The following is a 14925-nucleotide window of genomic DNA, read 5'->3' as shown; positions in this document are numbered from 1 at the left end:
CCGGCCCCCGGCTCCGCCCGGTCCCTCCCAGCCTTTTAGGCGCCCGCGCGGCTGGGACATCCCAGTCCGGCTTGGTCCTCCTCGCCCGCCACCCGTGCGCCCAGTCCGCGCAGCCAGCCCAGCTCGTCCCGTCCGCACTGCCCGCCGGCCGGCCCGCCCCCCACCGCAGCCATGGACGCGATCAAGAAGAAGATGCAGATGCTAAAGCTGGACAAGGAGAATGCCATCGACCGTGCGGAGCAGGCCGAGGCCGACAAGAAGCAGGCTGAGGACCGCTGCAAGCAGGTGGGGGCCCCGGACCCAGCGCAGCCCCCTCCTCCCCAACAAGGGAGGGGTAGGCCCTGCCCTGTGCCCCCTAGCCTGAGGCCTGCAGTCCCAGGCTCACCCATCCAGTACCATCAGGGACCTGACCAAAGCCACACTTAATCTCACCCACCATAGCCTAGGGAGCTGCAATCCCCCAATTTCCACACCTGCCCCTGCAAAGCAGGGGCAGCCCCAGCTTTGGGAGGCTGGAAGCTTTCTGTCCTACCAGGTCCCCTTCAACACCCCTGGCTGCACTGTCTTTCCCCTACTATCCTGCTTCCTTCCTGACAGCCCCTAAATATCTTTTAATATCTCCCTCACACAACCTTGCCTCCTTCCTGACCTCAGGGCCCAACTAACCAAGGCCTCTCTCCCCCAGCTGGAGGAGGAGCAGCAGGCCCTCCAGAAGAAGCTGAAAGGAACAGAGGATGAGGTGGAAAAGTATTCTGAGTCGGTGAAGGACGCCCAGGAAAAACTGGAGCAGGCTGAGAAGAAGGCCACCGACGTGAGTGCGGACCCAGGGTAGGGTGGGAGAGTGCACTGGGAGGGGGTCCCAGACACGGGGAAGTAGGGGAAAGAGGACCTGGACATCCCCAGCACCAGCACAGAAATGGTTTCCTCTCAGAAACCCAGGCTAGGGCAAGCTTGCACAATTAATCTAAGGCAGTGGGTAAATCAAAACCACCCACCACTTCCCCCAGAAGACAGCCCTGTAACTCCATTTGGTTCCAGCTCTTAGAATGTACAGTGATCAAGCAGTGAGTCATCGTAGGGGGTGGGTGGTACAAGAATTTACCATCTACCTCAATTAATCCTCTAGCTGGAAGTGGAGAAGAGGCTGCAGCTCCATTTGTGGGGTATGGGTGTAGGTACTATTGGGTAGGAGGGGGGAGAGGAATCCAGAGATGGGATCTGACTTGAGTTACACCCCTGGGGGGCCATTAGAAATTCCCGGGCCTTGACCTCTGGCTCCAGCAGCCCTGCTGTGCACTGGGACCCAGCTCAGGTTCTAATGGCCCCTCATTTACCCTCATTAAGCTGTCAGCCTTGAGACCAGGCCAGGCCACAGGGCAGAGGGACAGGACCACAAATGCCAAGGCAGCCACCTTAGCAGGTCCTGTTTGCTCAGATTTCTCTGCCCACCTCACATCCCCTAGCCAGACTTCTCTGTCTTCTGCCGTTCCCAACCCCCACCTTGAGGTTGGGGAATAGCCATATGACTTTGCATATGATACTTGTACTGTTCTCTGCCTCAGTTTCCCCACTTGCCTTCCATCCAGGATTAAAACGAGCCTATAATTGGAGATATGGGAGGATTAGCAAAAGTATGTCTGAACATCTGAGATCTGAGATGACATTACTGTTTATGTTGACCATTACCCATGTTCCCCAACCCCCACCCCAGGTTGGTTTCTCTGACCTCCAGGCTTGGTTTTGGTTCTCCCCCAGCCCTGGCACTTGGGAGGGAACTGACCTACAGCTGCTAGCAAAGACAGCCCTGGGCATCTGACGCTCTATAAATAACTAAGGCCCAGTGCAGCTGGAGGCAGGACTGGAAACCCAAGGAGCTGGGTGGGGGCTGGAGGGGAGGAGGGGAGGCCGAGGACAGAGCTGGGGACTCAGGGCAGCAGTGCCAGGAGTCAATAGCAAACACTGCCCGGACTTATTGTATGACCTTGAACACCGCACTTCACTCACACCGTGCCTCAGTTTCCCCCTTCTCTCTTCATGTTTATCCAGTAGGGACAGTAGTGCCTATCCTATAGTTGGAGAGCAGCATCCATAACCAGGAAGAGCTTGAGAAGCAGAAAATGGCAAATATCAGTCCTGTGATGAGGACCCCAGGACTTCTCAGACTCTTCAGAGCCATTTGTCCTCCTACTATCACAAAGAGGGCTTTCCTTTTATAGAGTCTCATCATTCTCTAGAGTGGACCCCTAAGGTTCTCCCAGGGTCATTCTTCCCAACCCCCAGCGCTGTCCCCAGAATCCTTCCACACTGAGTCATCTGGCCCTCTGCCCACGATGGCCTTTGCCACTCTAGGTGGCCTAAAGCACCTGGAGGACAAGCTACTACTTTCTATATATGGTGCTGTGTTTCTCCTGCTGTAGCGTACCACCCAGGACCTGCTTCCTACACCCTCTGCCCCCAGGGCTGCCACCCATCCCTTCCTGCTTTCACTTCTTCCCTACACTGGCCCTTTCTCCTTTCCAACTTAAATCTCGAGGTCGTTGTCTCTGAGGGAGAGACAGGGATAACCTAACATTTATGGAGTGCAGATTCTGCAGGCAATGTGCTCAGGTGCTTTCTGCATATTATTTTATTGTTTCCCAAACTTGGCTTATCATCAGAATCACCTGGAAGCTTAAAAAAAAAAAAAAATTTAAGAGATTTCCAAGCTCTTGCCCTGGAGATCTCATTTCAGTGGACCTAGCATGGAGCTAGAGAGCCTGTTTAGTTTTATAAGCCTCCCACCGGTCCTGTTGATTATTAGAAGTGCTGTGTTATCTTAGAACAGCCTACAGAGGAGGAACTGCTTGTGTCAACTCAGATTTAAAATTTACAAAGGAAGAATCCGAGGCCTCGAGAGATGAAATAAGTTGTCCAAGGTCACACAAGTGTCGAGTGAGTGAGCTCACAGATGGCAGTCTGACTCAGAGCCGATGCTCTTAACACCAAACTGCATTGCTTCCCTCACTTTCCTTCATGGGAGGCCCATCTTGGCTCTGCCCTCTCATTTTCGGAAGGTATCATTTTCCATGGACCATCCCCCAAACCTCCAAGTTTTGCCTCCATATTGCAGGTCAGGGGCTGAATATGTATCACTCACACTGCCCTGCACCACCTCCAGCTGCCTCCCACTGGGCAAGAAGCCCCTTGTTACAGCCTCCAGTATCTCCTCTGGGCCAGAGAGCCTCCTGAGGCCCTCGCTGGGAGTCTGCCTGGCAGCCAGTGACATCACAGAGCTTAACTCTGTGATTGGCTATTTTTAGCAGTGGTGCGATCTGGTTGGCCTGATTTTCCTCACCCCTTAGCTGAGCCAGGCTTTGCCCTGGAGGAGTCAGGGCTCCTCAAACCTGGTCTGAGCACTGGAGTGCTTTCAGCGACGCAGAAGGACTTGCAGATAACTATCAGGAAAATAACCATGCACCGTGCTAGAAGAGTCCCTGAAGCAGGGGAGTGGAGCTCGTTAAGGAATGCATGTTTTGGGCTGGGAGTACAGAGTCTGAATAGAAGATGGCTGGTTAGGGGGAAAAATAGACAAAGTCTGGAAGCTAGGAAACAGATTCTTTCTGACAAGAATCTTACCAGCCTCTGGAACCTCTCTGATCCTCATCCAAGGCAGACAAAGCCCCTCTGACTTCTGGCCTTTGACCCACAGGCCGAGGCAGATGTGGCCTCCCTGAACCGCCGCATTCAGCTGGTAGAGGAGGAGCTGGACCGGGCGCAAGAGCGCCTGGCTACAGCCCTACAGAAGCTGGAGGAGGCTGAGAAGGCAGCTGACGAGAGTGAGAGGTGGGCTGGGGGCCTCCCAGGGATGGGTCGGGGAGGGGCAGGCAGCCTGTCTCTGCTGGTCCTGACCCCACTTCCGCCCCCTCTCCCTGCCTCTCAGAGGAATGAAGGTCATCGAAAACCGAGCCATGAAGGATGAGGAAAAGATGGAGCTGCAGGAGATGCAACTGAAGGAGGCCAAGCACATCGCTGAGGATTCAGACCGCAAATATGAGGAGGTGACAGCCCTACCCCACTTCCTTCTCCCTCTCAATCCCCAGATACTCCCAGCCATTCACCAGGGCTCTTCTTCTGTCCCTTTCTCCCCAGGTGGCCAGGAAGCTGGTGATCCTAGAAGGAGAGCTGGAGCGCTCAGAAGAGAGAGCAGAGGTGGCTGAGAGGTAAGGCTACCCGGGGATGGCAAATGAAACTCAGCCTGGTCCCGTGGCTCTGGGGCAAGTGGGAGGCAGTTTCCCAGGCTTGGGGCCATAGGGACAGGTCCTGTCCTCTGACCCCTAACTGCTGCCCCCAGCCGAGCCAGGCAGCTGGAGGAGGAACTCCGAACCATGGACCAGGCCCTCAAGTCCCTGATGGCCTCAGAGGAGGAGGTAGTGACCTCACTGGGCAATGGTGCCTTCTTTTAGCTCACCTGCTTCCCAGTCTCAGGCTGCTCTCTCACCTGTTGGGGGTTGGGAAGGGCCTTGGGCTTACAAACTCTGCCTGCTGTCACTCTCACAACTCTGCTCTTCTCTTCTCTCCTCCACCCCTTCCTCACTGTGCCATCTCCACTGTCTCCCACACTGTGCCCTCACATCCCCCCTCCCCTGCCACACACCCCCTACAGTAAATGTGGGGACCTAGAGGAGGAGCTGAAAATTGTTACCAACAACTTGAAATCTCTGGAAGCCCAAGCGGACAAGGTAGAAGGGGGTAGAGGGCCAGTGAGGATGGGGTCCTGCAGGGGAGGGAGGTGATGGGCCCAGGCAGGGAGGGGCTTGGTGTTCCCTGGAGACAAGATCAGGAGTAGCCTGTGGGCTCAGTGGAGTGAAAGATTTATGGGGGCAATCTACTGATGGTATGTGTATGTCCCTAAAAGTATTCCACCAAAGAAGATAAATATGAAGAGGAGATCAAATTGCTGGAGGAGAAGCTAAAAGAGGTGAGAGTCCTTCCAGTCCCCACTCTCCCCTCGAGCCCCCCTGTCCCTGCCAGAGAGACTGCCTATGGCAAGAACTTTGGGGATAGGGATGGAAGAGGAGAGGTTGACTGGAAGGGCCGAATTTTTTGTCATTCCTCCCTCTTACCTTTACGCCAAGGCTGAAACCCGAGCAGAGTTTGCCGAGAGGTCTGTGGCAAAGTTGGAGAAGACCATCGATGACCTGGAAGGTAAAGGGATACTCCCCTGTACCCCCAAACCTCTTTAAGTGGGTCCATGCTGCCCATGACTGTACATCTGTCCCTTATTTTCCCATTGCATTTGTCCTGGATAAATTAGTGTTGGACCACCTAGGACTCCAGCAGCTCCAGGAGCTGTGCCCACCATTCAAGTACTCGCATCTGGTTGCAGCATGCCAACTCCAGTGCTTCTCAAACTTGAGTGCATATGAGAACACCTCAGGGAATTTTTAGTTATTTTTTAAACTTTATTTTTTTAAGCTTTTATTTATTTATTCATTAGAGACACAGGCAGAGGGAGAAGCAGGCTCCATGCAGTGAGCCTGACGTGGGACTCCAGGATCACACCCTGGGCTGAAGGTGGCACTAAACCAGTGCTGAGCCATCTGGGCTGCCTGAGAATTTTTATAACACAGATTCCTGAATCCTACTTCAAAGTGATTGCTGACTCTGGGCTTGAAGAATCTGTATGTCTGACAAGCTGCCTGATGATGGCAATGCTGCTGGTCCTCAGACCACTGCCCTAGACAATTCTGTCTTCAGGTGCAACACAATACACACTATATCACAAAGATCTTTTTATTAAGTATAGAGGGATTTGATTTAATATCTATGTTTTCATGACATTAATGGAAAATACTATTTTAAGCTAGATTTGATGAAAACAAACACCCAGGTATATTTGCCAATCTGTGGCTGTTTCTCATTAGTAGCAAAAATGTCCTTCCTATCTAAACTGTATTTTCTTATTTTATGATAACCCTTTCACTTTCGAAATTCCCACTTCTTGTGCTTCCAGCCTTCTCAGGCAAGCCATAATTTTATCTCCAAACTTTAGGACCTTAGACCTTTCCGGCTCTAGCACCCTCCCCTTGAAGCAAGCACTCCCACTTATTCAAAGCACTGTGCCCCCATGTCCCTGGGGAAGGTAGGAGCTCCAGAGGGGGAAGAACCGATTTGGGCTACAGAGAAAAACAAAAAAAGACAGGGGTACAGAGAGGGGAAGAAGGAGCCCTCATGGCTGTCCAGCCTGTTCTCTGGTCTATTTCTCTCACTCCATCTTTGTCCACCTCTGACTCTTATTCTCTTTCCATTACCCTCTCTCCTTCCTTTCCTCTTTCCCTCCATTCCCTCTCCCCACACTCCTACCTGGCCCCCCTCCCTTGAACCCCCCCCAGATGAAGTCTATGCACAGAAGATGAAGTACAAGGCTATCAGCGAGGAGCTGGACAACGCACTCAACGACATCACCTCCCTCTGAGCCCCACGCCAATGTGGCCCCCTCAGCCCATTCTCTCCTCCCTTTCCATTCTCTCTGTGGGCAGGGGGCAGAGAGGAGGCACAGAATGGCCAGCATCGTGCAGCCAGGCTGGGTGCAGCCTTGGAGAGCTCCAACCGCACTTGCCGCCCACCTTGGCACTTGCTTCAACCTTCTATCCACCCACTCCACCCTCCAGCCTCTACCTCTTTCTGCTGCTTAATAAACTCACCTTGGTCTCGGTGCTGTTTTCCTGCCCTGCAGAGAGCACTTCCATCACCCCCACAGAGATCCTGGCTTTTTTGCAGACAACCCCAATCTTGTGACAACCCCCCATACTGAGCTCACCCACAGAACACTGTAATGCACACAGAACCCCCCACCCCGTCTATCACTGTCTTGCTGCTGCACGTGGGCACACACTACCCGTCAATCCCCGTGGGCCCTCTACCACCTCTGAGAGCCTCGCTCTTGTGTTCACCCAGGCACCCAGGCCTGTCGCTGACCTCACAGCACCCTGCTGCAGTTCCAGGAGAAAGAGGGGGCTGGCAGGGAGCCAGGTGGGGAGGTGCTGAGGAAGGGCCAGGTGGTGGTGGGAGGTCTGGGGTGAGGTTTGGGAAGACACTGGATGCCGACATGGGGCTTTCGCTGCAGGTCTGTTTTCTGCCTGGGTCTTGTCTGTCTGTCTGGCCCACCCTTTTCTGGCTCAGTCTTTGTCTTTCCTCTTGTTTCCAACTCTCTTAAACCTTCCAAAGAAGGAGGTGAATTAGTTAATGACTCAGCCTCCCCATCCCACCCTTAGGCCCCTGAAGCCCTCAGGGAGGTCTCTGTGTATGTCTCAGTTAGTCTGTCCATTTGCCCCTGGTTCGGGCTTCTCCGATCCCTTCATGCTCAGGTCTCCCTGTGCCTCCACCCCCCTCCCAGCCTGTCTCCTCCTCCTTCTCCCCTCCTCACGTGCTGCTTCTCCTCACAGAGACCTTGGCCAGTGCCAAGGAGGAGAACGTGGAGATTCACCAGACTCTTGACCAGACCCTGCTGGAGCTCAACAACCTGTGAGGGTGGCTCAGCTCCAAGCCGGGCTGTCGGCGCCACCCCAACGCAATAAAGTGGATGTTACTGGCATCACAGGGCCCTTTCAGCCTCTCTCTGGTGTTGGCGATGGTGGTGGTAGTCTTACAAAGTGGAAAAGCGGAGAGGATGCCCGAGGAGAACAAAGGAGTGAGCAGAGCCTGGTCCATGCTCCACTGTAGGACTTCCTTTTCTAAGGGAGCCGAGGGGTGGGGGCCCTGAGTTCACTGAGGGTTGTGAACGAGCTGTGTGAAACAGAGAGGGCCCCTCGGGGCTGGGGGAACATCCGGGCCCTTACTACCCTCAGGGCAAAGGAGCTGCCAGACAACACAATCTGAAGGCAAAACTGCAAAGCTACACAGATTTTACTGGAGCAGGGTCAAAGCCCCAAAGCCGCACTATGATTTTAAGCCTAGAGGCTAAGCCTGCCTTACCCAGACACAGACTGCTGTGTGGATGCCCCCAGCCATTCGACCTCAGTCACTTCTTTTTTTTTTTTTTTTTTTTTTTAAGATTTTTATTTATTTACTTGAGAGAGAACCAGAGGGAGAGGGAGAAGCAGATCCCTGCTGAGCTGGGCTCTGTCCCAGGACCCTGGGATCATGACCTGAGCTGAAGGCAGATGCTTAACCTACTGAGCCACCCCAGGGGCCCCAAGTCACTTATGCCCCCTTCCCATCTGTGCTAGGCAGTAATGCCCCCCATCAAAGATGTCCACACCCTAATCCTGTGAAATGTTACCTTCCGTGGGACAAGGAATTTCATGATTGACCTAAGGATTTTGAAATTGGGAGAGTATACTAAATTATCTAGACAGGTCTAATTGTAATCACAAGGGTTCTTACAAGAGGGAGGTAAGACCCAAGGCAGTTGTAAGACATGACAATGGAAGCAGGAGACTGGAGTGATCTGAGGAAGGGGCCACAAGCCAAGGTATGCTTGGCTTCTAGAACCTGGAAAAGGAAACCGCCTCCCTTCAAAGTGTCCAGAAGGAACCAGCCCTTATGACACCTTAACTTCAGCCCAGAAGATTCATTTTGGACTTCTGACCTCCAGAACTCTAAGAGGATAAATTTGCATTATCATTCAGTTTGTGGTAATTTGTTAAAGGCAGCAGCAATAGGAAATAAATACACCATCCTCCTGATTTAGGGAACAAAGCTGCCTTCCATATATTTTATTAGAAACATTTATTTAAAAAAAAAATTTTGAACCTTAAAAAGGAAGTGGTATAAAGGGTAGGAAAGGACAAAGTCTCCAGCTCCCCCTCAGATTCTTCTGGTTGGCTTCTCTCTGCATATTCTCCAAGTTCCAAGGCCTCTAGGCAACAGTCTCTGTGACCTCTGCTGGGTGATAGCTAACATTCCCTTTGGTCCCATTCCGGAGTCTGCACAACACAAAAGCCCAATCAGAAAGATGAGCTCATTTGCATCCAGCTAGGTGGGGCAGTGCCTGAGGAAGAGGATAAGTATACCTTCCCTGCTTTCTCATTTGCACAATGAAGGCGATGCTGGTGACAGCAAAGAGGAGGCCAAAAACCACGGCCAGGATGTCACCTGGAGGAAGAGGAGAGGCTGCCTCAAAGTGAAGAGGAGTCTGTAGGATTCCCTCAGCCTGCTTCAGTGTATCCCCCACCTCTGACCCCCAGATTCTCCAGCTGCCCTCAGTGTTAGAATCCAAAAGAGGTCAGCAAAGGGATGGGGGTGGATACACAAGGAGTAAGATAAGCACCTTTTTTTCTTACCTAAAAACAAAATAAAAGAGGCTGTTTGGGAAGGAAGAAGCTAAGAGAGTCCCGGAGCTTCATTCTAACCAACTTGCTCTGGGGACAACAGGAGTATCCCCTCCCCCTTGATCTGACACTGTCTTATTGGGGTTGGAGGTCTGTTCTTCAGAAAAGGAGAGTGGGTAGAGGTGGTCCTACCCCTGGGGCTAAATGATACCAAGGCGTCAGGAGCCAGAGAAGGGGCACAGACTCACCAGCACCAAGGCAGGAATTCAGGTGGACTGAAGAGAAAAAAGACACATTAGAACCAAGGGCTGTGACTACCAGTGACATGGGAGGATGAGGGACCTGGGGTGGGGGGGGGGGGAGGGAACATGGCAATATGGGTCACCACAAAGCTGCACCTGGCTCAAAAGACCTGGGGCTGCTCTCCACTTGAGCAGGGAAGGAGGCCTCGATTATTCGCCCATTCAAAGGCTGTGTGGCTCGGAAGTTCAGCTGTAGCCGAGAGTCATCAGGTCCCCACAGGGAGCCAGAGAGGGTGTGGAGCTAGGGAGGTCAGTAGATAGTGGGAGTGGGCTCATGACAAGAAAATGAAAGAGTCACAGGCCTATTCACAGCCAGCACCCAGGGCTTCACCCGCTATGTCCCCCACTTCCCCCATATGGCCGCTTCCTCTGTTTATGCACCTTGATCTCATCCTTATACCCCTTTCCCCCACATCCCGTGTCGACACCATGCCCCAGCCCCACCTGCTTAGCACTCAGCCTCACTGTCTGGTTGAACACAGTCCAGATGACCCCCTGGGCACAGGGGGGTGTGGTTAGAGACCCCTCATAGCGGAAGTAGCGGCTGAGGTCAGAGGGCAGCAGCGCGGATACATCCAGTCCTGGGACCCAAGTCTCTGAGTCTGTGGAGAGGACCTATGCTGGAATCCCACCTAGATTGCTTCTCTCCAAAGCTTTGGGGTATAGGGGTACAACTTCATCTCCCAGAAGCCATGCTGATGCAACTTCCTGAGACCACCTCTTTCTTCACTGTGTCCCTTCCCATAACTCAGCACAAGACATAACTCATAAGAAAGTGCCATGAGTCTTCACAGAGTGAAAGAAGTTCTCCCTAGGTCCTCCCTGAGTCTTCATTCTTACTTTGCATACTATGATAACAAGCTACACTATGGATTTAAGCCCAAATGAATCAAAAGGGAAAATGAGCTGAATAGCTTGTAAACAAATATAGACATTTGAAACCATAAAAAACACACAAAAACTCAAAAGCACAGTTCCTCTAGTTCAGTAAAATGTAAGTAGAGTAGTGAGATTTAAAATAACTCAGATGGCTGAGAAGGGAAATATTCCCAACAAAAGTACAAATTTAAAATATTTGATGCTTATTAAGGAGAAATCGTTTTCAGAAATATTTTTGCTCCAGACTCAACCTCTGAAATTTCAAACACTTTTTTTTTTTTTGGTCTTGTTTTGTGTCTCATTGGTTTTTGTTTGATTTTGGGTTTTGTGGGGTTTGGGGTTTTTTTTGGGGGGGGTTAGGTGGGGTTTTTGTCTGTCTTGGTTTTGAGCCATAAAGCTTGTGGGCCTCTGCTCAGCTTTATAGTTATTGTCAAGGTCATAGTCAGTCATTTCACACATTGTTTCCCTTCCTGTGGGAGGGAGCTGATCATCCATTCTCACTCCTGAGACTTCCCAAGGACAGTTCTTTATGAACAAGGGTATTGAGGACAGTGGCCAGACCAACAAACTCACCTTCTTCAGTGATTTCTTCCAAATGTGACAGCAACTGCTCATAGGCACTGTTTTCTTCTGGACCCTCCTGGGAAATGACAGTACAAGACAGGTTCTTATAGGCATCTAGGGCTATGGCTGGAGGCCTGAAGGTGAGGTGGGCTTTGCATACTCCTCCCGTTTCTCAGCTCTGAGGATGCTGAGAGAACATAAAATCTTGTGTATTACTACTTGGTCGATTTACTCTAGCAGGTTACTGACCTAACCTGTTTGGTGGGCTGGTTTCAATGGCAAATTGGAGAAGCAGGAAGATGGGCCACTTGACTGTGACCTGGGTCCTGCTATCTTTTCCAGTCTCACTGATCCTACCTCCACATACACACTCATGGTCTCCCCACAGAAAACCATAATAACTTTGTATTCTCATTTCCTCTACATTCACCTTAAGAGTTCATGTGTTTGAGTTTTGGAGCAAGGACATCCTATCTCAGATGCCTTCTCTGAACTTTGTACTGTGAGGCTGGCGCTAGAGTCAGTTAGGCAGTGACTGAGCCTAGAAGGTATCTCCCCATCATCCCTGCATTTTACTAGTCTCTTCTAATCACTATGTAGGTAGCCCTGATTGTTACAGGTCCCAAAGAGGTCACTAAATATTTCTCTAGGCTTTACTGCATTTCACAGAGTGGAAATTATGAGTTATAGGAGTATTTAAGAAACTCCTCTTCCTCGTGTCCCTTCTGTTCCACCTGCCATTCCCTGAGTGTATCATAGTCCACATATAATGTTGGCTCTACATGGAATATCTCCCTTTCCTTCCCACTACTGCAGGCTTCAAGTCTGACCTCCGGGAACTTTCCTCTGACCACCTCTGCTCTGTATGTGCCCTCCGTATGTGCCTTTCATTGTCAGCTGCCTCCACCGGCTGTGGGCTCCTTAAGTCAAGGAGCCAGGGTTTCTGAGTCCTTTGTGTGGCTCAGTGCCTGGCTCACAGTGCGTGTTGGATGAATTAATGAGTGAATGAGGCCTGCCAGGTGCCAGGGTGAGTGTGTTAGGATGGGGTCTCCGGGGTCAAGCTACACTGAGCCCTGGGGCGTGGCGTGGGGAAGCAGGGAATAGGGGCGTCCAGCGCTGGTACCTGCAGAAAGGCGGCCAACACGGCCAGCCCCCCCGGGCGTCCCAAGGCCTCCTCAACTTTGGCAAATGCAGTGCTGATGTGAACCACGTGGATCTGGAGAGAAACGGAGGGTAGAAGAGGGCAAGACCCCCGGCCCAGCGTCCCCCTTGGCCTCGCCGCCGCACGCTCACCTCGGCTGGGAAACGGTGGCCGTCGACCGTGTGCTCCGAGCCCGGGCGGCCCGCGGCCCCCCAGTGCAGGTGCAACTGCAGGGCCCGGTACTCCCGCCCGGGGCCCAGGGCCATCTCCAGCCCCGGAGGCAGGGTCAGCTGCACTGCGAGGGAAGAGCCAGGTGAGCCAGGGGGTGGCGGGGTGGGGGTGGGGTCGGGGGTGTCTAACCGCCAGGCGCGAGCGTGGCGGGCGGGCCCCCGGCTCTCGGCCCCGGCGCGTCCCCCGACAGGCTCCGCCCCCCCGGGCGGCTCCGCGGCGAGACCCCCCTCACCGGTGTGGCCATTGTTGCGCAGGCGCAGTTCTGGGAGTGGCGGGAGCTCAAAGCCCAGGAGCTCCAGCGGGGGCAGCGCCGGGCTCAAGGCGGCGAGCTGGGGCCGGATATCTACGGGCGACTGGAAGCGGCCCGCGCAGGCTGGGGACACCTGGGGCCAGGGCGGGTCTCCTGGAGCGAGAGAGTGTGGACCGGAAGTCTGGTGACAAGATCAGGGCCGGTTAGGGAAGCGGGGTAGAAAAAGTGAGAGGGTGGAGTGAGAAGGCATCGGGCGGGAAATAGAGATCGGGGCTGGGGACCGAGAGGGCAGCGGGCCGTGCTGCGGACTGGCAGGCGGGTGCAGTGGGTGGGACGCCCGGGAACCAAAGTTCTGGGGGGTCAGGTCGGCAGAGCAGGGTGCCCAGGTTGGGTGTGCAGGGGGTGGGTGTCTCACCTCCATAGCGCCAATGACTGTGGTCATCCCCTGCATAAGTGAGAAGGACGGAAAGCCGATATTTAAGCCCAGTCCCTCCCCAGCGGCCAGAAGGAAGTGCGTTCCCCTCCTTGACAGGGGCATAGGGGGTAACGGGAATGCCTTACGTGGCCAGGTATAAAGCACAACAGACTGCAACCAAACATAACACCATAGCTTGGTAGATCAAAGATCCTACAGGCCCCAGAGATACCAGTTTGCAGCCTTGTCTTAGTCTGTAAAGTGGGGGGTGGGGTGGGGAAAGGGGTTTGGTCCCCAGGCCCAAAACAATAGACCCTCTTCCCTTTCTCCCTGTCTCCAACTCCCTTCCCAAGGTTCTTCATTTCTGAGTCTCCTGGTTTCTCAGTCAAAAAACCAGGTTCCCCTACTTACTATTCCTTCTTCCTAAGTCTCGCTTTCCTCATCTGTAGAATGGGGATGCGGTGATCTCTACAAGCCCTCCTGGCTCTTCCATTGCTACCCACCCTGCTACCGTCTTTCTTCTCTCCCCTCATATTCTTTCTTCTCTCCTCATATCTCTTTCCATTTCCTTCATCTCTCTCTCCTCTCCAACCTCCGCCTTTCTTTTTCATCTCTTCCTGCTCACCTCTCTCCATCTGTGCTTTTTGGTCTCCTCACAGATCCCCTTCTAGCTCTGAAAGGGGGGAGGGGAGTGTTTAGTGGCATGAGATCCCAAGGGGATGGGAAAGGCTACTGTCAGTGTATAGGCTCCTTTCCTTCGCTGAATAATCCCTGCCTGGGCTAGGGTTGAGCACCTGGAGGACAAGCCTCCTGGAGCCTAGACTTGGAGGGCTGATGACCACTTACCTTTGTTGTGCCTGTGGGCATTATTCTGGGAGCCTGGGGTGTCCCTGGGCGCCTCAACAGTAGGTAGATCCTCTAACTTCAGAGAGTCCTCTTTTCCTGGTTCAGTCTTCATTCCAGATGGGTCCTCCTCTCCAGGTGGGTCTTCCTCTCCAGGTGGATCCTCCTCTCCAGGCGGGTCCTCCTCTCCATGTGGATCCTCTTCACTGGGTAGGTTTTCCTCATCCAATTGATCATCCTCTCCAGATGAATCTCCTCCCAACCCGGGTGTCCCCTGTATCCGGGACAGGCTCTGGGGATGGACAGGAACCAGGAGTGGCAGGATCAGCAGCAGTTGCACACCAGGGCCCAGAGAAGGGGCTGGGATCAACAGAGGGAGCCAGGGACTGGGGCACAGGGGAGCCATGCGGCTGACTGTGGGGTGTCCCAGACACGGTGTGTACGGGCTGTACGTGCATTGGAAACAGGAGCTGGGTGGGGGAGGAGCAAGCCTGGAGGGGAGCAGGCTGACTCACAGAGGGCCCTTTTGTAGAGATGGAGCCAAAGTCCCGTGGGTCTGCCTGGCCCTGTGCCCCTTCCCCGATACCAAAGCCTGGATGGGGGTGGGTGTGAGAGGCAGGTATATGCACAGGCAGGAGGTTATCAGGGTCATAGGCTCAGCCTGGAACCCAAGGCACCACCTGGCACTACACAGGCTCTCCCTGGCACCACCCAGCTGCTCACCAGCCAGCCTCAGCTAACCCTGGCCTGCTTCCCAGCCCCAGGCAGAGAAGGGGAAAGACAGGGAGCTGGGGCCCGCACAGCCTCTGGCTGAGAGGGAAGCAGCCCATGAATATATCCCTGGCCGAGCCACAGACCAGATAAAGGGGTAGGACAAGCTGCTGGGGAAGCCTGGGAGTGGGTGGACAGATAGGTAGATGGGAGGCAAATCTGAGTATAAATGAAAAACTGAGTGTATATAGGAGAGGAACGGTGATGTTTTAAAGTAAATTTATTTTTCATCATGTTACACCTCTTCTCAAAAACCTTCATTGGCTTCCACCTGCCCA

General features: G+C 53.3%; 2 protein-coding genes across 5 annotated transcripts; one reads left to right on the top strand and one right to left on the bottom strand.

Annotated features, from left to right (window-relative positions):
* TPM2 (tropomyosin 2) lies at positions 1 to 7576 on the top strand. 4 transcript variants are annotated; one of them, XM_038552778.1, is made up of 9 exons: positions 1 to 285; positions 686 to 811; positions 3689 to 3822; positions 3920 to 4037; positions 4129 to 4199; positions 4643 to 4718; positions 4895 to 4957; positions 5115 to 5184; positions 7425 to 7576. In XM_038552778.1, the coding sequence occupies exons 1-9, from the start codon at positions 172 to 174 to the stop codon at positions 7505 to 7507; spliced, it is 855 nt and encodes a 284-aa protein (XP_038408706.1). In that variant the 5' UTR covers positions 1 to 171; the 3' UTR covers positions 7508 to 7576. The 4 variants fall into 4 exon arrangements, with proteins under 4 accessions (XP_038408706.1, XP_038408704.1, XP_038408707.1 ...); XM_038552776.1 differs by lacking the exon at positions 4643 to 4718 and adding an exon at positions 4331 to 4406; XM_038552779.1 differs by lacking the exon at positions 7425 to 7576 and adding an exon at positions 6372 to 6702.
* Positions 7577 to 8680: 1104 nt separating this feature from the next.
* CA9 (carbonic anhydrase 9) lies at positions 8681 to 14282 on the bottom strand. Its single transcript, NM_001145174.1, has 11 exons — positions 13880 to 14282; positions 13034 to 13063; positions 12601 to 12771; positions 12290 to 12432; positions 12120 to 12212; positions 11006 to 11072; positions 9998 to 10155; positions 9650 to 9794; positions 9500 to 9526; positions 8994 to 9075; positions 8681 to 8906 (listed from the first exon to the last, which is right to left on the bottom strand). The coding sequence occupies exons 1-11, from the start codon at positions 14280 to 14282 to the stop codon at positions 8840 to 8842; spliced, it is 1386 nt and encodes a 461-aa protein (NP_001138646.1). The 3' UTR covers positions 8681 to 8839.
* Positions 14283 to 14925: the final 643 nt, after the last annotated feature.

The sequence above is a fragment of the Canis lupus genome, chromosome 11 (genome assembly GCF_011100685.1).
Source record: "Canis lupus familiaris isolate Mischka breed German Shepherd chromosome 11, alternate assembly UU_Cfam_GSD_1.0, whole genome shotgun sequence".
In the NCBI taxonomy this organism is placed as follows: domain Eukaryota; kingdom Metazoa; phylum Chordata; class Mammalia; order Carnivora; family Canidae; genus Canis; species Canis lupus.
This window is presented reverse-complemented; position numbering and strand designations above follow the sequence as displayed.